Consider the following 23,935-nt stretch of genomic DNA (forward strand, 5'->3'; position numbering starts at 1 on the left):
TGAGGCAATGGAAGGAAAATATTTTTTCCCACTAAGCCACAAGGGGAAGGTAGGTAGAATGGAATTCTCCCATTAGAATTTGGCCACGTACACTAACTCTTTTCACTCTTGTATGGCCTGGTCTCCAGTGCTGAGCCCATATGGATCCCTTTAATTTCAATGGGAGTTTAAGTGCTTCATACCTCTGAAAATCAGGCCTTTCATGACCGCCAGTGGTCAGGGCTTTTGTTTGTAATGTATCATCCCAAACTCCGCACCTCCGACAACATTCCCGCAACACCATGAGGGGATGGGGGGGAGGGGGCATCGGCTCAGTACTGAGAGAAGAGTTTCAGAGTGGTAGCCGTGTTAGTCTGTATCAGTAAGAACAACAAGGAGTCCTTGTGGCACCTTAGAGACTAACCAATTTATTTGGGCATAAGCTTTTGAGGGCTAAAGCCCACTTCATCAGATGCATGGAGTGAAAAAAAGTAGACAGGTATAAATATCCAGCACATGAAAAGATGGGAGTTGCCTTACCAAGTGGGGGGGGAAGGGTCAGTGCTAACGAGGCCAATTCAATTAGGGTGGATGTGGCCCATTCCCAACAGTTGACAAGAAGGGGTGAATATCAACAGAGGGAAAATTATTTTTTTGTAGTGACCCAGCCACTGAGAGAAGAGTGTAACTCACTGAACTACCACCAGGATTTCCTGGGAGGTCTCCTATCAACCACTAACCAGGCCCCACCCTCGGAGCTTATAAGAACACAGCCTGAGGTTGGTATGGCTGCAAAAACTGGATTTTTTTAATAAAACTTGTTTACAGCTAAGACAATTTGAAATGGACAAGATGAGAAATACAGATGCCGTATCACTTCATACAATGTAATAGGTAACCAGCAGTGCCTCTGGTAAAATATTGGCAGAACACTGTAACCTACAGCAGGTAGATGATGCAGAAATACTGCCTAGGCAGACTGAACTTCAGAACCGGTGGGTAAACGTCCACTCATGCTGGTTCTCCTCCATGCCATAGCCCTCTGGATGGACTGTAGAATCAGGTCTTTGTTATTGAGGATGTTGTAGCTACTCAGATTTACCAGTTTGTCAAAGTCTTCAGCAGAGTACACCAGTTTTGTAAAATAATATGGTGAGTTTTTGTTGGTCAAATTTATATCACCATCCTTCATCTCCAAGGGACTGCGCTTCACCCCTGCAGAGGAAGAGAAAAGCCACCACTGTGAGCTAAATCTTGAATACGAAAGACAGGAAAATGTGGGTTTGGCGCACATAACATTCTCAATAGCAATAGCAGTGACCATTTTCTGTTAAGTTCTACTGGTCATTAGATGAGGGCTAGTATAAATGGAGCAGTCTGATTGGTCAAAAGGGGATTCTAACTCTGTGGATATCCTGCGGGCATAAATAGGTGTTTTTTGATTAAGCTAAGTATAATACGTCTGCGTTTCAAACTCTGACTTTAAACCTGATGACAAATCAATGTCAAAAGCAGAGAAGGAACAAAAATACATCGGAGGCAGTGGGCCAATTTTTTCCCCTCTCAGTTAAACTGGCATAAATATGAAGTAATTCCATTAATTTCAATGCGTTGGCTTGACATCACACTGAGTGCAGAATTAGGCCTATAGGCTTTTTCTGAACACTACTGGCCTGATTTTCAAGTGCCCCTTCCTTGCACACAATTCTTGCTCAAATTAGCGGGAGCTGCTGGTGCTCGATACTTCTGAAATTCAGGCCATATGGGTCAAATTCTGCTAGCAGGTAAATCCATGCAGTGCTACAGTAGGCAGAAAAGAATAAATCAACAGAGTCCAAGCCTGTCGCACATGGAAGAGTGGAAGGGGGCGGGGAGTCTTCTGCATATCAATCTGCCTTCCTCCAGCCATCAGGTATCACATCTTCATTCTCCAGTTTAACACCATGCCCCAAATGTGCCAGTATCCAACAGTCCAATGCTCCTGGTAAGTTTTATTATTTATTTAGCACTTCATATCAGGAAATCCTGTTTACTGCATCCCAGGACTACAGAAACCAAATATTTATGCTTTTGAGTTTGGAGTTACGCTTCCTTCCTCTCATTTTGCAAGAGAATCTAATTTATTTGCAGTCTGAAAGCAACCTGCCCAGATCAATCTAATTTTGTACGATCTCTGCTAGGGCTCTAAACAGGCCATATGTGAGATGTTATCTGCAATATCCACCTGACCCATGTGAAATTGACACCTACATTATGCTCATGAAGCATCAGCTGACTTCCACATTCTAACTTGGATTGTCAGTTTTTCCTGTAAGTTTGATTTCCAGGCTAGCGATACTGAATAATACTCTGTAGAATTTCTGGTGATGTGCTAACACTTTGCCTCAAATGAATCTTTTAGTGCTCTAGCATCATGAGCCACATTTTCTATGCCAATCACCTACATTGTAGATGCCACTGCTTGTTTTTAACATACAAATGCAGGATTTTCATTTTAAAGGGCCAACTTTTCAAAACTGGCCACCTAGCCAAAATCAAATGATTAAATAAAAAGCTCTCTGGGGTGTCTCCCACTCAGTCAGAAATGAAAATTACCACCTTTAAAGTTGAAATCACTAGACCTGCCATTCCCCAAATGCACACTTTTACAGTTGACCTGTCAGCTTGAAGCCCAGATCTATGAATAAATTACTCTTTGGAGGGAAACCGGTATGACTCATAACTCACAGGTTTGGGCCTCGGGCACTGAGAAGCTAAACTCCTGCATTCCTTCCACACACTCTCAGCTGCTTTTCATTAAGTGAACTGTGAAAGCCTCTGTTTGACCTGCTCTGCTGTCTTCAACAGCTTTGCCTGAACGTGCATTACTCTGTGAAGCTTTCTCTGTCCCTATGGACCGGCTCCAGCCTTCTTCCTAATATGTTGATTACTAACCTGTAAAGTTTCTAAACCGGATTTAGTCACAGTGTATCTGTTTATCCTGTGTTTAACACTAGTATTAGTGTTCCATGGGAAATTATAGTAACAGTGGAGACATTTTTCTTAACCGCTTATTTTTTAATTGCTCATAACTTTCTCCAAACATTCCTTTTGGGGAAAAGTTTTCCATGCAGTTGTCCCAAAGCAAATGAATTTTTCTGCAAAGCGTGAACAGAATCGATTTAACGATTAGAGTATTTTTCTTTGCGAACTCATCTAAAAAACCCAGTTTGCTTCAGGTCGGATTTGAAATTTTGCACTGAGAGCTCAAAAGGGCTGCAGCTAGAAACCTCAAGCCTGGCTGGCTTCACCATCCTCACTGGGAAAGGCAAATCATTCCAAGGTTGAATAAAATCAATTCATTATTTTAAAAGGTCAGAGTGTTTACAATTGGAATGTCTGCACAGGCATAGATAGAACATTGCCTGTTGCTTTTTTTCAGGGTGTCCCACAGCTGTTTAGAAAACTGGGTACCTACTGAATCCTTCTAGCTTTAAAGTGTCCTTTGCGGCTTAAGGCATCAATTTCAAGACACCTTCTGAGGGAACAGTCTGCTGCTAAATATCTACAGAGATTTAAGCACAATCTTGGTGCAGAGAATGAGCAGTGCTAGAGGTGGTGTTTGCCTCCCCATAGGTCATGGGAGCATCAGGTAGAGAGCAGAGCTGGCCCAGCGCGGATGTACCCATTTACAAGGCGGGGAGCTGCTACTCTAATATGTTCTTCCCCCCGGAGTCCTGGAAGAATTCTAGCTGAGTCAGCCAAAAATTCTCTTATCCCATCCCCCATTACAACCCAGCCCCCTCCACGCTTTTCACATGCATCATTTATTCTGACATTGTTTGCTAGTCTGCATCAATCTCCACGTGTCTGCTCAAACTTGGCTCTGCCAAAGCTTTTGCTGTTATATGTTAGGTCACTGGAGAGTGCAGTCAAAAAAACAGGCACTCAGCCCAGGGAGGACAGAACAGAGGTGAACAGGACAAATGGGAAATCAGATGTGGGAAGACGGGTCACACAAAGTGTAGTAAAATGATTGTTTCCTGTTGACAATGAACTTACCAGGTTCCTTGTAGTCCTTGAAAGTGTTGTTCACCAATGGGAAGTGGATCACTGTGGGAGCTCTGGGGTTCTCTGCCTCTGAAAACACGTAACATTCCTTGGGATTCTTCTTGTCTTCCTCACTCAGCTCAATTTTGGGGAATGGGATTCCTTGTGTTTTGCAATATCTGTATGTCATCTCTAATTGCTGGTTAAACACAGAATAAGACCACATTAGAACCCCCACAAAAGACTAGACTCAGGCTTTCCTGTAACAAGTGACACTGAATTATTCTGAAACCACACGAGGCACAATACTGAATGATACAAACACCCTATACGGTTGCCTGACCAAAAGCCTCCGTGTTATTAAAGCTCAGAGGGTGGGAATTTCCAGCACTGGCTTAACTCTGTTTCCATTGAAGTTGGTGGCAGTTTTAGCCTAGATTTTAGTGGGGGCAGAATTAGGCCAACTCTGAGTGTTTTGAAAATCCCATCCATACTTTATAAACAAACCCCACACAGAGTAATGAAAGGGGCTTGTGGCAAGAGGGAAAAAGGGTTACAATTTTTCTCTATTAGACATAGGGCACATCTGAATTTTCCAAAAGTATGGAAATGTCTGAGCCGAGGTGTTTGTTCAGTCCATTATCAAGAGAGGGATGTTCAATGCCAAGGTTTTGTTTCAAGCTCACCCATACTATCCATCCATGGTAGGAACTGCTATAGTAGCTGAAGAGAATCAAGCACTGGCATGTTCCCCTGTGTGTACTTTGTACTTTATCCCATTAGTAAAATGTCCCTGTCCATCTGCTCCTAGGTGCCTTTACAATACTCAGTAAAGCATCATTCTTCATAAACCAATCCAAGGTAAGCAAAATATGGCTCGGGGGTGCAGGCTTCAAGCGGCGCTTACCTCAAGCAGCTTCCAGAAGCAGCGGCATGTCCCTTCTCTGGCTCCTATGTGGAGGTGCGGCCAGGAGGCTCTGCACACTGCCCCATCCTCAGGCACCACCCCTGCAGCTCCCATTGGAGCGCCACGACGCAGCTTCCGGGAGTGGTGCTGCCCCCAACCCAGTGCCGGAGCGATGCCAAGCCACGTGGTGCGGCCCCCAACCCAGCGCCCCAACTGGAGTGCCAGAGCAGGACAAGCCCCACAACCCTGCTCCCCAGCAGGAGCTCTCGGGCTGGCTTAAAACGGCTCGCGGGCCGGATTGGGGCCGCGGGCTGTAGTTTGCCCACCCCTGAACTAGAACCTAGTGCAGTCTGTGGAGTAAAGATTTACTACACTCCTTGCAAGGAACACTAAATATCTGAGCTACTACACTCTGGAATGACTGAATTTTCCAGCGGTCTATATATGTAACTCTAAGCAATTCACTGTGCACTAATCCAATATGGAAATGATTGTGCCATACATATGGAGCCACTCACTGTCAAAATGGAAGGAAAAAGCAGGCTAATTCTCCTCACCCTCCTATTAAAGATGTAAAACATAATAGATAACCTCATTTTTTCATGAAACCATGTATGCAGGGGAGGATCTTGATGTAAATTGGAGATAGGCTTTGTTGGAACATTGTACCTTTTCTGTGCATTTTTACTGGTGTTTTGGCCATTCTGACTAGTTTGCTCTCCCATGAAGGGGAAAATAATGGGAGCCTCTTGGTGGTAATTAACTAAACACTGTTTAGTTTGGTGGCAAAAGATATTGGACCTAATTCAGCAACTCTTATAACAGTTCTACATGGGTATTAATTTTCTGACATCAGGAGTTACTCCTCTTTTGTACCACTGTGATAGTGGACTTCAGACTACTGAGTCCAAATCCTATTATAACTGTACTGTTAAAAACAAAATAAAAATGGCAGGCAAGCCTTGTAGGAAAGGTGCCATCAGTGCTACAAGCAATAGTGAATTTGAATCGTCTCACCTGGAACATATTGCCCATCGAGTAATCAAGTGAGATGATGACATCCACGTTCCTCTCTGGCTTGAGAAGCGGTGGGCAACTGGTGTTAATGAAATAGCCAACATCTATTAGGCAAAGATGTTTCTCCCGTGGAGTCAGTTTGTTAGGGGATATATCCAGCACAGTGTCTGAAAGATAACTGCATTTTAATCACTGTATCACTAGGAACAATGGACTATTTTCTAAGAACAAGAAAAAACAAAAAGACATTCCCCCACACACACATCTGCTGCCACCCCAGCCCTGGGCTCTCTTCCCCTCCACCCCCCCACCTGCACCCTCCTTCCGCCGCAGCCCTGGGTCACTGGTAACTCGCTCCCACGGCAGGTCATTCAGCAGGAATTTTAGATGTGCACAGAACACAGACAGGATTGGTTCCCATATGGTTACAAAACTGCAGTAAAGTGGAACAATTTTCAGTTTGTGTGACTGGAGGATATCTGGATGCATATTATAAGACTGTCCTACAGAAATGAAGAAAAGTTGAGGTGCCTTTATTATTCTTTTGTTCCTCTCTTTCCTTCTATGGAGAATTTGCCAATGCAATATCACTGTCTTCCTTTTAAACAAACAAACAAACAAACAAACAAACAAAAAAGGCAATGGCTGTTGAAAATAGCAATTCCAGTCCTAATAACCATTGGGAAGCATTTCTTGCTCAATTTTATCCTACTTTTTCTACAGCAAGTTACAGTGGATCAGTATATTTGATTTGGGAGAAATGAAGTAACAGCTGCCCAAACTGAGCTTGAGCACTCCTGAATTTTGAGGTGTTCAAATCTGGAAGGCAGGTGCTGGGGGGGGGGAAGGGGGCTGTGGCTCCGCGGGGGAGCACGGCAGCATGTATGCAGCAGAGTGTCTGGCGCTGCGTGGAGCCAGACACGCTGGTCTGAGTGGCACGGTAAGGGGGTTGGGAGGTTGGATGGGGGGGGCAGTCAAGGGCAGGGAGAAGGGGGGGTTAGATGGGTCAGGGGTTGGGGGGGGCAGTCAGGGGACAGGCAGCGGTTGGATAGGCATGGGAGTCCTGGGGGTTTATCAGGGGACAGGTAGGGGGTGGGGTCCTAGAGGGGAAGTTGGGGGGGGTCTCAGGAGGGGGCAGTTGGGGACAAGGAGAAGGGAGGCTTAGATAGGGGGTGGGATCCTGGGGGGCAGTTAGGGGCAGGGGTCCCGGGAGGGGGTGATCATGGGACAGGAAGCAGGAGGGGTTGGATGGGTTGGGGTTTCTGTGGGGGGGCAGTCGGAGGGAGTGGATGGGGGCAGGGTGGGGCTACCCTCCCTCCCTGTGGAATGTCCTCTTTTTTGAATGTTAAAATATGGTATCCCTACCTTCACAGTGCAGCTCTTCATTCACTGCAGCATGAGGTCTCAGCTACCTCACTCCCTCCCCCTTTTTCCTGTTGGTAGTGGCCAAGGGAATGCTGGGAAATGTAGTTCTTTCCCTGCTCCAGGGCTGGCTCTATAGGCAGGGAGCTAACCAAGGAACTACAGCTTCCAGGGCCCCCTGTTGGTTCTCAGCTCCCAGGCTGGATCCCTGCCACCCCTGCAAATGGGCTGCCCCAAGCACATGCTTGCTTTGCTGGTGCCTAGAGCCGCCCCTGGGTCCCAGAGTGGCTGGTTCACCAGATTCATATTTTCAGCCGACCCATTCACTCATCTCTAACACATAATGGCTTGTTAAGTTTTTGTTATTGCCATTAGTCGTATCCCTTGACCTGAGATGATACCTCAAAAGTGCAGCTAATATTAGTTGTATTGCAGTTACCTTTCCATTCAATAAATCCTCTCTGTTGGAGATAGTCCTTGTAAAATTCTAGGCCTCTCAAGAAGTTATGAGTCTCTTCCAGTAGCGGGCGGGTGGTTAGAATGTCATTAAAGATTTCGCAAAGGTTCCCTGATATGGAACATGGAGACTTGATGACAATGGAAGAGTCATCAGAAGCATTATTTTCTCTACCTGGGAAATAGAAAAAGGAGGGTAAGAGAGAACTTTGACAAAGAATATGGAATGTTCCTTTCTTGGGCTCATCATCCTCTCTGTCTACTTCGTGGGTCAACGCTCTTCTTGTTTCTTTGTGCACCTCTCACTTTCTTTCACACACACACGCACACACACACACACACACACACACACACACACACACACACACACTTTAATGAAACAGTTGATCATATTTGATTCTTTTTTATTTAAAGAACAATTTCCAACTTCTAGTCTTTCAAATGACATGCTTGCTTCATAGCCCTGCTGACAGCCTGACATCACCAATTGCCCCACCCTTTGCATAGTCACAGTTGAAGTGAACTAGTGGTTTGAGAGCAAAATTAAAACTAATCAAAACATTTTAAATTAGGACTTAAATATGGCTGGGTTCAACAGGATGAGATTGGAAGGGTCACCAGGTGAATGGAAAGGTGAGTGATAAGTTGTTTTTGGCTAGTAGGATGATACTAGCACTTTAGGATTCTTGGTCCTATTTGATTTTGGTCCTATTTTGATCTTTACAAGAGTTTCCATTTCAATTGTTTAAAAGACACAAAAATAAGGCAAGGGCAGTGCTACTGACCCAGCGCCATTACCGAATATGAAACAATGGCAACACAATATTGATCAGCTGAGGAAGAGGCAGACAAAAGGTTACACTGTAATATACTGGTATCAGAGTCCTACATGGCCTCCGTGCAGAATGAACCCATTTCTGTCACAAGGGGAAGACTCCCATATTATCACAATGCTATCGGAGAAAATCTGATATAAGTGAAAATCATACTGGGGGATCCACTGGTAACCACAGTGGAATAACAGAATACAGGTAATGCACTGGTGTTTAGAGAGTTTGTGAGGGTTCATTAGCAGAAGTAGGAGAAATGTATCTTCTCCTAATCCTCTCCTTGATAATGGGAACTATGCGGTCAGTTAAGGCAAGAATATATGTTGCTCTTAAAACGCTTTAAACTCTTACCCATATCTACCATGTCTTTGGCCCAGTGGTCCCAGAATTCATCTGAATTTGAGGACCAGTATAAGCAATCCAGCAAATTCCGAGTAAAAACATTAGTCCAGATACCTGCAAGTCCAACCACATGAGAGAAACACCATATCAGCTCAAGTTAACCAGTGGTTTATCTCATCTGGATAAAAATGTCATGAATTTTTACTTACAAGAACCCATGTTGAGTATAATTCAGTAGTCTGAGTTGATTGTGCTGTAACATAGTGCCCTAGATAAAATAGCAAATCTGGGACTTCGGCTACAAAGATTGGTAGAGCTCAGACAAGAAAAGCTCCTCCTCAGATGCTGGTGAACATTGCATTCTCTCACTCTACTGGAGGGCAGCAAAGTACAGACTTCACCCACCCAAAAGAGCTCCTCTAATGCCCATGTGTATTAGTGGAGATAGAGGGTATAATATTGACAAAAAGGTGTGATGAAGCAGAATGAACCTAAGACCTTTCTGTGAACTGGTCTTTGGGTCAGTAATAGACCAGCAGAACACAATGTAGTGAATCTATTATTAGTAACATCTGCTAAGGGTGTAGCTGTTGTTGCTCTTTCCATCAGGCTGAAGAGAGTGAGAGGGCACCAGCGGGGGGAAGATTTGGGGGTGGATGCTAGGATGGCAGTTGGGAGGCATGGGACACGGAAGCAAGGTGTCTGGGACTGTGGGAGCAGCCTGGTGTTGAAGGCAGTTGAGGAACAGCATTGAGCTCCACCAGGTGTGAGGGCTAATAAGGCCTTAGCAACAGAAGCACATACGGAGCTTGCCTCAGCCGTGGCACACCTAGCATGGTTCCAGGTACTGTTTCAAGAGAGATGGCTACCACAGCACTGCAGAGACCCCACAGGGACAGCATTTACTATGTAAATGAGACCCAGAGACATCTGCTGCTCCCCAACAGCACGCTTTTCTCTTGCATGAAATCACCAGCACCCAAGAGGAGGTTATCTAATCAAGTGTTATTACTTCTATTTATAAATGAAGGCATGTATCTGTTGGGGTGCAAGGAATTCCCACTTCTTGTGCCCTCAATGCAGGGTTTGTTCCCTCCATGCACACACATAAGAGGCCAAACTCAATCATGGTGCGACTGCCAGTGTTGCCATCTCTTGCAATGAGAGTAAGACAGTTTTAGCCCCTAGTGGAGCCAGTTAGTGATGCCAGAAGCTCCTGCCCTTGCATGGATTTCAGCCCTGCTTAAAGGGGGGGAACCCATTCTGATTGGCTGCCTTCCCCACATGCCTGCCTCCTGGGGAAGAGCAACCAATGATGGCTCTCTCCCCTCAAGAGTCAAGAGGAGTTTGGGGGTAGGGCAGGGGAAAGTTGACACCATTGTCACAGGAGAGGAGGGAGCAGAAAGACCCCAGCAGCTCAGGGTGACGCTGCTTCCTCCTCCCTTCCCATGAAAAAATGGATTGGCTCTGTTGGCTGCTCCTCCCCCTCCATCTCTGTGCCACCAGGTCTGGGAAGGGGGTGAAGAATCCCTAGAGCTGCAGGAGGACCAGAGGTAGACAGATGGGCAAGGGGCAGATGTAGGAATGATGGGACAGAAGTGATGAGGGGCTGGGAATGCATCACTAATTGGTGGTCTATGGGATGGGCAGGTGTGGGGGCTGGTAGGGGAGAATGGACGTGGGGGCTGGTAAGTACATAATTCATTTCTGGGCTGGGGGGTGGGTAGATGTGGGGCTGCAGGGCACAGATTATTTAGAAATTTGGGGTTTGAGGAAAAGCTGGAATCTTTGCGAGAGCCAAAACCAGCCAACTCTGTATTTGGAAGAGTTGGCAACTCTGATCTGTCAGTGGGGGAGGGGGCAGGGGGAGTTCAAAAATCAAAAGATAGATCAAAAACACAATATAATTTTTTTAAACTCATTATTTTAGGGAGACCGAATCATGATTTTTGAACTTTTGAAGTTGGCAGTATTCTACTCCATTGGATCTGGGTAAATTTGACCCTAGGAGTCTGGCTGTTTAAGACTGCAATATATAGGCCTGTAGCTAGCCAGTGCCACATTTATGTTCTCTATGGTGTTTTCATTAGGCTATATTCCATGAATAATAGGTCACCTTCCAGAAAGCAGATCCGAGACTCTGGGAGTTTCTTCACCAACCTCCCCATGAAGAACTCACTGTCAAAATTTTCTGATCGAATGAAGGCTCCGTATTTCTGGAATCCCACCTCGTAAGGTGAGAACTCCACCCATTCTACAAAAGGATTGACACACAAGGTTTTTATTATAATGTTAAGAGAGTAGGAAAAGAAAATGAGACTTACGCAGATGGATAAAGCAATTCACAAATCAAACAATTTTGCTCTTCCCAGCTCCTCTGTGCTGACAGTAGCTTGTATACGATAAGCCCTACTACCCTCTTCATTAACATTTGGAGCTGATGTACATGGAGACTAAATTGGTTTCTCATCTCAGGAGAATATTGTCTCTCCAGATAAGAGTTGAGAGACCCATTGATGAAGCCCTGGGTGGAAGCCCAGGATTGAATGAATCTGGATACTCTGACATAGAGGCCAATTGGTGCCAACTGGCAACGGGTTCACTGTTGTGTAACAGCAATTCCTAACAGGCCTGACAAACTCATTACCCCAACACACCGCTTTCATGGTATTTATCCATAAACCACGTCATGTAAGATCTTACATGAAAGCCAGGATCATGCTGATCATTAATATTATTGTGAAATGTCTGTGTGGCTATTATGTAAAAGGTTGCGTATGCATAATGAAAACATGCTCCTAACGTTTGAATCAAAGTATGGTTGACAAATGGATTTTTTTCCAGACAAAGGGCATATATCCACCTACCTATCTTGGTTCACGTGTAGCATTGTAAGTCAACACAATTGAAGCCCTATTTACATATAAAGTCAACAGGGAGATGGAAAGTCAACAGGGAGGCAAGACATCAGAGACTGAACCACAGGGAGTTGTCCTGACTCTGGGGACAAACAATGAAATTTGGGGATATAAGGAGAAGGCAAAAGGACACCCCTTGATCCTGCACTTGCGGAAGGCAATGCAATTACATTTGTGAAAATGGGATCCCAACCTGCCCTGGTTGGAAACACGGTAAAGAACATTTAGGTGACATAAGACTGCTTTTAGACTGATGGTTACTCTGTTAAAGTTAAGTTTAGTCTCTAGAAAGCAGGTATTGATTTTGTTTTATATGTAACCTTTCTGTTTCCATTATCCTTACTCACTATCTCTTAAATCTTAACCTTTGATAATAAACTTAAGATAGATTGTTTTCACTATAAATCTCAGTGCTGTGATGTTATACAAGAACTGGTCCTGGGTTGATTCAGACAAGCTGCTGTGCACATGGTTCCCTTGGGGACAGAATACCTAGTATTTCTGTGAGTGTTCAGTGGATAAGGGCTGGACTCTACAATGAAATGATTCAAATGGGGGGTCAGGGACTGGGGTGAACCTAATGTTAAGCTGCAAGGCAAAGTAAGTGCTGGCATAGCCCACGGGAGACCGTTTTGGCGCTTAACAAGGTGACTCACATTCCTGAGCATGCTGAGAACCATCACAGATGCTAAGGCCAAGATTTTCAAAAAATGTGCGCCTAACATTGGACTTCAAAGCCCAGATTCAGGCTTCTAAATAAGATCAGATCATTGCCTGTTTAGATATTTATATGGCCCTCCTCACAGTAGTATCCAAGGGCAGTAGAGAAGTACTCTCCTGATTTTACAGATGGGGAACTAAAACACAAGGTACATTAAGTGATTTGCCCAAGGTTACACAAAGTCTGTGGCTCAGCTGGAAACTACACTCCAGTCTCCTGAGTCTACATCCAAGTTCCCTGTTCATGTCCAAGTGCCCTAGCCACTAAATCATCTCCTCTCATCTTCAAAAGTAATGAGCACCCAGCAGTTCCCAGGTAAGGACAAATTCCTTTCTCACTCCAGTAAAAGGTGAACCTTCCAGAACTGGTGCTGAGCAGGAGGGGATTTTTTCCCTTCTGAAAATCTCTTTAGACTCTCTGACCCTTAAGAAACTGAATTCAGAAACACGGGTAAAGCTTGGAACACTTACCTCTAAATTTAAAAGTGCTGATTTGTTCCGCTTTGACATTGAGGATTGCATAGAGAGGCAAGGGGTTCTGACCCTGATCCACAGCCTTGCGCTGATCTGAGAGTTTACTCTCCTCTGGCTAATGAAGGAGACACAAAATATCACAAAGAGCATAAGGAAAATTGAAACAAACAATCTGAAATGCAATAAGAAGAAGCTGCCAACAGAGTCTACCTGGGCAGCATAAATAGATGTGTTAATACCAAATGTATGAATCTATTGGACATATTTTCAGAAGTGGCCTCCAAATCTCTGCCTGGATTTTTTTTTGACACCAGGTAACATTTTCAAAAGCATCTGAGTGATTTAGGCACCTAACTCCTATTGACCTTTAATGAGGCAGAGGCAAATTTGCAGAAGTTATTAGTAATTTTGGTGACTCAGCTTTTGAGTGCCCAACTGCAGACACCTGTAAAGGCGGCTGATTTTCAGAGGATGGTTGCTCAGCACCTTTCGAAAATCAGTTGGGCACTCAAAAACTGAGGCACTCAAAATCACTAGATGCTTTGGAAAATCTTAAGTCACCTTTAAACATAGGACTTAGGCACTTTGGTGAACTTTATCCACCTCTATTTCTGAACAGTTATATTTTAGGAGACTATATGTTTGCACGCACCCACATTGTCATTAAAGGCTCAAAGAAACAGAGAAATCATTTTCCTTAGCTATGGCATAGCAGGTACATGCTCCAGGAAGCACTGTACGTACCTCATCATGTAAAAACGCTTCCTGAACAAGTGACCACAGCTCTGTAAAAGATGAGATGTGTCCTCCTTTTGCCCTCTTAATCATCTCTTTGTGATAATATTTAAGATGCTCCATGGAAATAACATTCATCTTGCACTTCATCACCTGTTTCTTTGCTAGACTGATTGGCCCTTCCAGAGTTTTCTGTGACCAGTTGGCATTTTTGTACAGGTTGGTCATGGTCCTGAAGCAAAGAGGTGATGTTAACAAAACAAGAATCGGTTTAATAATAAAAACACATTACATTTACCTAGTGTCTTCCACTCAAGGACATCAAGGCACTTTACAAACTTTGATGAATTAAACCTCACCACACTCCTATGAAGCAGGTGAGAATTATTTATGGATGTTCTTGGTTTACAGTATTCAGATCCAGATCCAGTGTTCCTCGAAGAGCTTGGGGGTGTTTGGATCTGAGGGCTTGGATTGGGCCCCGTGTCCAGAATTGCTATTCCTATTTTGCCGATGGAGTAACCCGGAGAGTTGTTAAGCATTTGCTCCTAACCCCTTGGACTCAGTGCAGGGTTTATACTGACTGCACTGGGAGCAGGATTTCTGTCCTAAATACATCTGGTTGGAACATTTATGACAAAAATGAAAATTTCACTGCAATATACTGTTTCAGCAAAGCCAAAACCTTTCATGAAGCCATATCAGTTTTTCTGGTTTTCATCAGGAAGGAGAAGGAAGAAAGTGAGACAGAGAGTGTGCTTTCTTATAGTCTATAGCCTGGTTAGGGCACTGGCCTGCACTGTGGGAGACCCCGGTTCAAAGTCCCTGCCTGATTCAGTGTGATCTGGGAGGAAAAACTGTTCTAACTTAGGCAGAACTGGGACTTGAACCTGGGTCTCCCAAGCCAGTGACCTAAACACTCCACCGCCTAAAAAAAAAAAAAAAAATCAGGTTTCAATCCAAAAACAGACATTTCAATATAATTCCATTTTCACAAAAATCATCAAAAAGTTTTCTTTTGTTCCAGCACAGAATGACACCAAATTTCAAAACCTGAAAAGTTTCTGCGAAACAGAACTGTCATCCTGTGGTCAGCTCCAATCCTAAGTGACTTCCCCAAATTTACCAAAGAGTCAGTGGCAGAGCCAGGATTGGAAGCCTCTGATTATATACATGACTTAGGCAATGTCTACGCTACTGTGGTAAGTCGACCTCAGTTACGCAACTCCAGATACGTGAATAACATAGCTGGAGTCAATTTAGTTTAGGTTGATTTACTGCAGTGTCTACACTACACTGGGTTGATGGGAGACACTCTCTCGTCGACTTACCTTACTCTTCTCGTTCCAGGTGTAGTACCAGGGTTGACCAGAGAGCGATCTGCAGTCGATTTAGCGTGTCTTCACTAGACCCACTAAATTGACCCCCAGTGCATCAATCGTTGGCGCATCAATCCGGCAGTAGTGTAACCATAGCCTTAGGCTGGGAATATACAAAAGTGATGGGGAAAAGCAGAGAGTATCTCTATGTGAGGGCAAGTAGAACCTCCTAAGGCTTTCTACAATGATTTGTGGTTTTTTAGAAGAGAGGGGTTGAAAAAGAGACAAAACTTGGAGAGATTTAGCAGTCCTAAACTGAAATTGTTTTAAAAGCCAACTCCAAGTTTTAGCAATGGACTAGGAGCATTCAAGAACACAAAGGATCTAAACACGTTACAAGCATTTGTCACTGCACTGAAATGTCAGAGTCACAGCCATTCTGGAGCTGTAATTAAAAATAAATAAATAAAGCCCCTCTCTTGTCCTCACCATGTTGAACCAGAAGTACCAGTGAGATAGGTAGCACAGTCCAAGAGATTCAGCTTCTGGAGACCTAAGAGGTGGCCATACATTGCTGACATTGCCCTGACACTTCCTCCTGTTGCCATGACAGCTATCACTGGGATCTGTTGAAAACAAACATTAACCTTAACATTTAGCTACCTGCCTACCCAGAAAAGACAACTGAAGATCTGGGGTTGGAGTCAGCGGATATTCTCGGAGAAAGCTTAAATAGAGCCAATGTTTAGTCAGTCCTTAGGAGAGTCATCTTATTCATTGATGTTAGTGAGGAGTGAACCTCAAAAGGTATGTGGGTTCCATTAGTCTCAACTGAACCCTAAAAAAGTTTAAAATTTTGAATAAACATGCAAAGTCTCCTCCTTCTCCTCACCCATTACCAGTGGCACTGTGATGATTTATACCAGATAAGAATTTGTCCCTTAGCATCAAGAAAATTTTTAAAAGATCTAGTAATGAAAGAATTCAAGGAAATCATGGTCTGCTTAGTGAGATAAGAGCAAGAGGTGCGGAGGAGGGAGGGAAACAATACATTCATCAAATGAAATTATTCTTTATTAATTATTTATTTAACTCTAACAAAAACACATCTAGAAAGGGAAGTGTTAAATTCAAAAATCATCCTGGTTCTTAGCAGCAAAGCAGATACTGTGGAATAACAAGAATTTTTTGTGAAAAATCAAAACCAGAAAAATTTCAATTCAGAAGCGCACACAGGATGTCTTATGGGAGTTGAATTTCTGGGGCCTCATGCCCCCATTCTCCTCTATGGACCAGGGTCCCTGGCTGGACTACACTTCCCATTTTCGGCCAGCTCTAATATTAAAGCTGGACATACAAGGCAGCATTTTTAAACACTACTCAGTGTGCATAATTCCAAGATCCTTAATCATTTTTAAATACGGCACTTTGGGGTTCTGTACCAGCTCCATTAAAATCAATGGATTTGCCTGCAACATAGAAGGGCTGAAGGTGAAATTCACTGGGAACCACACAGATTCAGACTCACCATATCTGAAATATATTTTCCTCTCCCATAACCTCACCCCAGTCACAGGACTGACTGACTCACAAACCTCATGCTCATGCAGATCTCTCCTCAGCTGAAGAACCTTTTTCAAGGCACTAGCAACCACCTTCTTCCTTTTCTGCAAGAAATCTTGCTCCTCTTCACACAGATTGTACCCTAAACGCACATCTAGACTTTCTGGGCTGGAACATACATAATGATATGTAATCACACAGGCCCAGATCAGCTTATTAAAATTTAAACATACATTTTCAGCAACTAAGTTCTATAAAGAATCATGATTCACCATTCAGATTTACAGACACACAAACCAGTCCCACAGCCTCAGAGCAAACAACTGACATTAGCCTCTTCACACTTTTGCATTGTCTTGAAAACCTTTCTATGTTTTTCACTAGAAAGTCTAGTGAGATGAATGGAATTTCAGCACATATCTGGCAGGACCAGCCTGACAACAAGCTTATTCTCCAAGCATATCTGGTATTTCAGTCATTGAAAGATAGCTAAGCTGGAGAGAAATCTCTTCACTCCTCTAATTAGTTTTGACACCGGCACCCCTGCTATATCTGCTATGCATCTTTTCTGAGATATGGTGACCGGAACCAAACACAGGATTCCATGCGAGGCTGCATGATTGATTGATGGTATTGTAATATACTATGTTCTGTATTTTCTGATCTTCGTGCATCCTAACATTTTACTTTCCCTAGTTAGTGCTCCTTTCTATTGACTTCACTTGGGCTGGATTTCTTTTTTTGGAAGATAGCTATTTGCCTTGAATAACCTCTTGAACCTTGCTTTTTAAATGCTATCCATTTTTTCTAGTGCTTTCCTGCTTCTCTGACTCTGCTGTGGTATGTTTAAGAAGGCTCCATGCTGAGACTAAGGATTTTAATTTTCTCATTCACTTTAGGGCCTTTGCAACTAGGTTCCTCAGTTTTCAAATTCTCCTTTCTCACTTAATGTCATGGTGTTCATTTATGTTATGATTTTCCCCAAGGATGTTTACTATATTGTGGTCCCTCTTCCAGTGGCTCTACTACAGTGACTTATTGAACTGACTTGTGTGTGTTACTTAGGATTAAGTCAAGAATTGCCTCTCCTCTCAAGTGCTTTAGAAGTAGCTGCCCCAAGAAGCAATAAGAACATTATGGAGAAAGAGGATTTCTTACCAATCATTTACTTGGACCTGCAGCTCCAACTTTGTACCCTAAAAGCAAAGAATTACAATATTAAAAAGACGGGTAAGATTTCAATAAATGAACAATGGTGGTTTAGTGAGAGGGATGGTTTTTAACTCCCCAATCTCCGTGTCTTCGGAGATGAATGGCTTCCCACCCTCCTCCTCTGTTATCCTTGGGAAGGAGAAGGGGAGTAAATAAGCCTATTGCCCCCAACAGATGTTCTAGACAGCCTAAAGTTTCAGCAGCAGTGGAATTGACAGCATTGTTTCTGGTTCCACTGCTGAATGAGTGGGATAGGCCACCCGCCTCCCTGTGGATGCCTAAATGGAGTGGTGGATCAGCACGCCAGCCTGAGCAGCAGTACCAGGCTTCCCCTCACACCAAGACAAATGTTGGAGGAAGGGGACCAGCCAGTCCACTGAAGACCAGGCAGAGGGAGAAGGGATATAAATCACTAGGTCCCATCAAAAGGCTGCTAACGGTAAGAAAGAAGAAGTCAGGGCCTGCTGAAGAGGGGAACACTGAGACTTTTAGGGATGGGGGATCCAGAGGGAGTCAGAAAGATTTTCATTTTCCCTTCTCCCTGGGAGAAAGGCTCCTGAGGGATTAATTTCTTCACTCCTTAGCCTCACCCCAAGCCTGCCATGAGGTTTGGAAGAGGAAGCACGGTCCCCACTGGCAGAGTAAGAGCAGGAGCGCCGCCAGCTTTTCTGACACCCTAGGCGGCGGAAGGTCCCGCCCCAAAATGCCGCCCCCCACAGAGGCAGCGGAAGGTCCCGCCGCCAAAATACCGCTGCGGATGCCACTCCCCAAATTGTAGTACCCTAGGCGACTGCCTGGGTCACCTAATGGGTTGCGCCGGCCCTGAGTAAGAGGAGATGGTTGGATTGGCACTGCTCTAGCTCTGCCTGGTCTATTAGAACTGGAGGAGCAGTCAGCTAGCCAGCTCCAGGGATGATGTCCACAAATGTCAATCAGCCAAACATTTTTAGATTAAGATTAAAAAATATCCAGCTGGCCGGAGAGCACTGCTACTCTTGCTGTTCAGGAAACTTAGTTTTGGGCACACCCACCCATATTCATCACCTTCATAAAGGGATGTCCCAACAGTGCTCAGACCAATAAAACGTCACTATTCTAAAGACAGTGAACTCTCCAAGACAGCATAGAATCTATGAAGCCTCAATAACCTGCTAGTTTTATCCCAGCTTCCTGTCCACCCCACTAGTTTATTGATAAATTAAACAGATTACCAATTGCTATAATGCTTAACAGTTATTTTCCTTTATTCATTCAACCGACCTTTATCTTTGCTCCCTTCAGCAAAAGTCAATGTAAATGACGACGCACTCACCTTTTCTACAGGAAGGCCTACTTTCACTTTCTGTCCCACAGCAAGTAATGTCAAGGGTATTGTTAAGGAGTCATCTGAATTGTCTTTATTCTCTTCTGTATCTGAAACACACTGGGGGAAGGGGAACTTAACTGTTTTATCTGGAGGCAGGAAACATTTCAAATCTGTTGAACAACTGAGCATCTCATCCACTGTAAATGGGTGGGAGAGTTGTAACAAAGGATAACGAAGAGAGGATATTACCTGCAGCCTGGCTTTTAGTATTGGCTCCCAACTCTTTATGCAGTGAAAGCGGAAAATATCCGAGTCCGTAGTGGTTTTCTGTGTTCCTTCATATGATGCATCCACCGTAAGCACAACATTTTTATTCTCTACAGAAAATAGATTTATACAGGGAACATGACTGACTCTGGAGTACAACAACCAACAAAGGTGGCACACTTCCTTCTGTGCAGTTTACATCTTTCACACAACCCTTCAGCAGCCAACCAAAAATGGCCAGTAGCCAGTATTCTCATTCAACAAAAGGAAATTTGAGATATATTGGCCTTCCCACTGTTGACTTGGGGGGATCCCCTCCCCCACTTTTTCCCACCCATAAAAGCATGTGCCACCTTGGTAACTCTATCCCTTTTCCTTTAAGTTAACAGTTAAAATTGAAAGAGGATCGAGGCTGAGAAAGGCAGCTCAGAGACTTTCATTGCACCATATTTTATTGTCATTCAAAGGGCTATTTAGAAACAGTCCTCACTGTGATGTAATGTGTCTGCAGCTGGAAATAGCAGGTTACTAAAAGGGTAGATTTTGTTGCCTGCTACCCTACCCAGGAAATGGACTCACCTTTCAAATACTTTTTATTCTCCTCCTTGTCCACCTGAACTTCTAAGCAGCAAACTTCACGAGACTGTGAGTGACAATCAGTGAAAGAATGGATGATAAAGAAATCTACTAATGGGGGTGAAGACTGGAGACATGGACAGCTTATGGGTTCTTGTGCAGTTTGTATCATAATCAGAGCATGTATGTCAGCTTCCCACTGTTCCTGATCGAGGTTACTTCAACTATCTTCCCTACAATTTATTCCAATTGATCTCTAATGCATTGTTAATGCTACTGTAGCTCCTTGGGACATTTCAAGGACAACTTATACTAAATCATTAACAAAAGCACATTCAGACAGCATGGCTGGAAAATTTATGGCCAGAAGTCTTACTCCTTATTCAGGAAATGAAGGGGAAAGGGATAAAACATTACTTCAAAAGACAACCCGGGATTGGTAGTTGTAAGGAGAGGTTCCTGAGGAGTGTACGCTGCCAACAGCTCTTCCACTACTTGGTAGGGTGCAGTTTGTGCTCCCTAGGCACTGGGCCAGCCAAGGGCATACCTTTCAGCAGTCCAAAGTAGCGAAAGTGGGACGCAGTGCCACTCAGGTTTGGCCCATCCACCTCTCGTAGATGGACACGGAGAGGCAAACGGGCCAACCCTGACTGGTGCTGTGAGCCAGTGCACCATGTCACATGCCATCAAATGAAGGGATTGGGGCAAAGTGGCCTTCAAGCAAGAGGGGCTTTGAGGGTCAAAGTGAGATCCCTGCGAAATCCAAGACTGTTGGGAGGCATGGCCCAGGAGGATTGGCAATGTTTCATGTAACACCTGCTGAGTAATAACATGAGAGACTCCAAGCTTGTAAAACTAAATTGGCCGTTTATTAAGAGAGGCTGCAACTGCGGCTAGCATTCCAAACACGTGCATGCCGAGAGTCTTCCAGGTGCCTCCTCCAAACTCTTCCCTCCTGCAACCTGTGCTCCTCCCTCCAAGTTCCATGCAGGTTGCTACAGGAAACAGCCTCACCTTCACTCCACCCCACTTAAGGCTAATGCCAATGCACAGTACCTACATGCCTCAGCCACATTGTGGCTGGCCTTTGAAGAGGGCAAGAAAAAATATTTGCACCCTCCCTACCCTTGTGATGCTACACATGACCCAAAGTAAACAGAATAAAGGCTCTCATGGTGAAGACTTTCTAGCAGATCTAGAAAGAAACACTGTCTAGGAAACCCTGCTGATCTGGGTCACTGTTGCCTTTACAAACCATATATGGGACAAAATCCTAAATAAATTTAAGTCAATGATAGTTTTCCCATCAACTTGCCAGGATGTCATACATGTTTTGGAATATTTATTGTGCATGGAGAATGCAATGCTGAAAACACACCGGATGGGAATCCCTACTTCATTTCTTTCTTTCTTTCAAACCCATGCTACTACCTATCATTTTGACTTATTTCCTCTGTATAAAGTACAAAAAAGGATTTTCTGGCACAGGGAAAAGAAACAATGAAGGGAAGACACAAAGGGAAGGAACAAAGGAAAAGTCAAATTTAAACTTACTACTAGGACACCGTTTGTAATGAGCTTCTCAGGAGGACCAGGACTGAAAAAACAGAACCAAAAAATCAAACCAATTTTATTGAGTTGAAGGATTTTTTTCAAATGAGCACTTGTCACTGTACAGTTAAGAACAAATGGCTTCCCTGCTTAAAAATTACTACAAAACACTAATGTATTCTGAGAGCCCTAAAGTATGGAACAGAAATATGGGCACTCACTAAGCAGATTAAGCAAAACTTTACAAAGTTAGACAATAGAGATACACAGCTGCTATCACATTGAGAAACCAAAAATAAAAAAAAACCTAATACAAAAACTAACAACTGAAGTTTAAAACTTCCTCTTGGGATAAAGACAGTCCATAACAGAGCAGACCACCTAGACTGGTGCCCAGGTCAATGTTCCTTCTACTTTTTTTATTTATTTAGTGTATATATACTACAGGGGCTACAGACTACACTGAGCACATATTTGTCCTTGGGTAAGCTTACATTTTTATTTAAGTGAGGATTGTGTGCAGGGTGTGAGGAGGAGTGTGCAGGGGGTATGTGTGAGTGTGTGAGAGACAGAAAGACAGATGAGGTCATTGTGTGTGCACCGGGGATGTAGGGATGTGTAAGGTGATTGTGTGTGCATGGGGTAGGGGATGTAGAGGTGTGTGTGCACATATGTGGTGGGGGAGGGGGTTGTACAGGGGACACTGCCCCAGGGTGGCTACTCCCAGTATTACAAACTAGTCCCTGCAGCCATCCACTCTGCATCAGCAGTAGCCCAGCCAGGGGTCTGTGCAGGATATGGGATGTGTCAGACTGCACCTGTCCCAGGCTGAGGTTTTGAGGCCCCCCTGCTGGGCAATCCCAGGAAGGCGCCTGGCCACAACTCCTTCCCCTGTTGCCTCTCAACAGCAGCAACCACTGCAGCACTGGAAACCACATGCCAGGCAAGGAGAACCAGGGACAATGCCTTGGCTGCATCAGGCCACACCTCCGGAGCTGCCAGTGCCCTGAGCCAGGGCCGCCCGGGGCAATTTGCCCCAGGCCCTGCATGGGCCCCCACAAGAATTTAGTATTCTATTGTATTGCAACTTTTTTTATGGAAGGGGCCCCCGAAATTACTTTGCCCCGGGCCCCCTGAATCCTCTGGGCAGCCCTGCCCTGCGCTGGCACCACAGAGCCCAGCCAGGCCCCTCACTGAGCTCCTGCACAAGGGGCATCCCAGCACCGCCACCTCCTTCCGGCCAGGGGACCATGGAGACCAGGAGCACTTCCACCACTCTGCAGTGGGGAGGTGGGACTGCACACACCCTGTCCTGGGGGTGAGCGGAGCAGGTTCTTAAGGGGCCATACCACATCCTGCTGGGCCACACAGAGGAGACATGAGTTGCATGGTTTCTGACCTGTGCAACATATACAAGATTACCACACAGCTGCACATGTGTGCAGCTTACAGGGAACATTGGTCCTGGTCCATCTAGATTCATATCCTGCCTGTAGCATGATATGGTGGGAGAGGTATTCATCTGAGCAGCTTTGGCATTGGATTGGTTGCTCAACTGTTCTGCCATATCTCACCAGTTGGCAGCCTAACGACCTACGCTCAATGCAACATACAGGCTCACTCCAATCTCAGGGGAGCAGGTGGAGCCCACCCCAGGGTTCTCGTGTTCTCCTGCGGCACTCAGGCCTAGGGTCAGATGAGCTATAGTGAACCGTCCCAACTTGAAACCAAGTTCTATGGAAGCCACAAATGTCTTTGCCACAGATCAACCTGATTTGTGATTAACTGTACTGGAAGCCATCACATGATCCATAAGAGGAAAGCAAAAACCACTATAAATACAAATTATGCAATGCTTTAAAGTGGGAGGAAATATCCCGTCTGACTACGCCAGATTATTTACATCATGGTCATCTAGGAATCCTGAACAAGGATCAGGATCCCATTGTGCTAGGCACTATACAGACAAGCAATAATAAAAGACAATCTTTGCCCCAGAGAGCTTACAGTCTAAGGCCTCGATCCTGCAAACACTTATGCATGTGTTTGTTTATTACTGTGAGTAAATCAATGAGACTACACTTACTAGTAAAATCAGTGAGACCACTGAAATCAATGGGATTGCTCATGGCAGTTGTAATAAAGCAAGTTTGCTGTGTTGGTCCCAGGATTTGAGAGAGACAAGGTGGGTGAGGTAATAGCTTTTATTGGACTAACTTCTGTTGGTGACACACACAAGCTTTTGAGCTACACAGAGTTCTTCTTTAGGTCTGGGGAAGGAAATCTCAGACACTCTGATTTCACAGTAAAGTAAGCACAGGCATAAGTGTTTTCATAGATACATAGATTTTTAGGCCAGAAGAGATCATTAT

The 23,935-nt window shown here is 44.4% G+C and overlaps 1 protein-coding gene across 1 annotated transcript in view; it reads right to left on the bottom strand.

The window, feature by feature from the left end:
• Positions 1 to 765: 765 nt before the first annotated feature.
• The window catches only part of LOC101951104 (cytosolic phospholipase A2 beta), a 28,684-nt gene continuing 5,514 nt past the window's right edge, over positions 766 to 23,935 (bottom strand). Inside the window, exons 5-19 of the mRNA XM_008169889.4 lie at positions 21,567 to 21,609; positions 20,016 to 20,079; positions 19,419 to 19,546; positions 19,176 to 19,286; positions 17,810 to 17,847; positions 16,684 to 16,819; positions 15,578 to 15,714; positions 13,779 to 14,001; positions 13,032 to 13,149; positions 11,039 to 11,176; positions 8,932 to 9,036; positions 7,734 to 7,925; positions 5,933 to 6,099; positions 4,021 to 4,207; positions 766 to 1,194 (exon numbers count right to left, since the gene is read on the bottom strand). Coding sequence (XP_008168111.4) covers positions 950 to 1,194; positions 4,021 to 4,207; positions 5,933 to 6,099; positions 7,734 to 7,925; positions 8,932 to 9,036; positions 11,039 to 11,176; positions 13,032 to 13,149; positions 13,779 to 14,001; positions 15,578 to 15,714; positions 16,684 to 16,819; positions 17,810 to 17,847; positions 19,176 to 19,286; positions 19,419 to 19,546; positions 20,016 to 20,079; positions 21,567 to 21,609 — 2,032 coding nt within the window. The 3' untranslated portion in view covers positions 766 to 949. The remainder of the gene's footprint in view (positions 1,195 to 4,020; positions 4,208 to 5,932; positions 6,100 to 7,733; positions 7,926 to 8,931; positions 9,037 to 11,038; positions 11,177 to 13,031; positions 13,150 to 13,778; positions 14,002 to 15,577; positions 15,715 to 16,683; positions 16,820 to 17,809; positions 17,848 to 19,175; positions 19,287 to 19,418; positions 19,547 to 20,015; positions 20,080 to 21,566; positions 21,610 to 23,935) is intronic.

Source organism: Chrysemys picta, chromosome 4 (assembly GCF_011386835.1).
Source record: "Chrysemys picta bellii isolate R12L10 chromosome 4, ASM1138683v2, whole genome shotgun sequence".
In the NCBI taxonomy this organism is placed as follows: domain Eukaryota; kingdom Metazoa; phylum Chordata; order Testudines; family Emydidae; genus Chrysemys; species Chrysemys picta.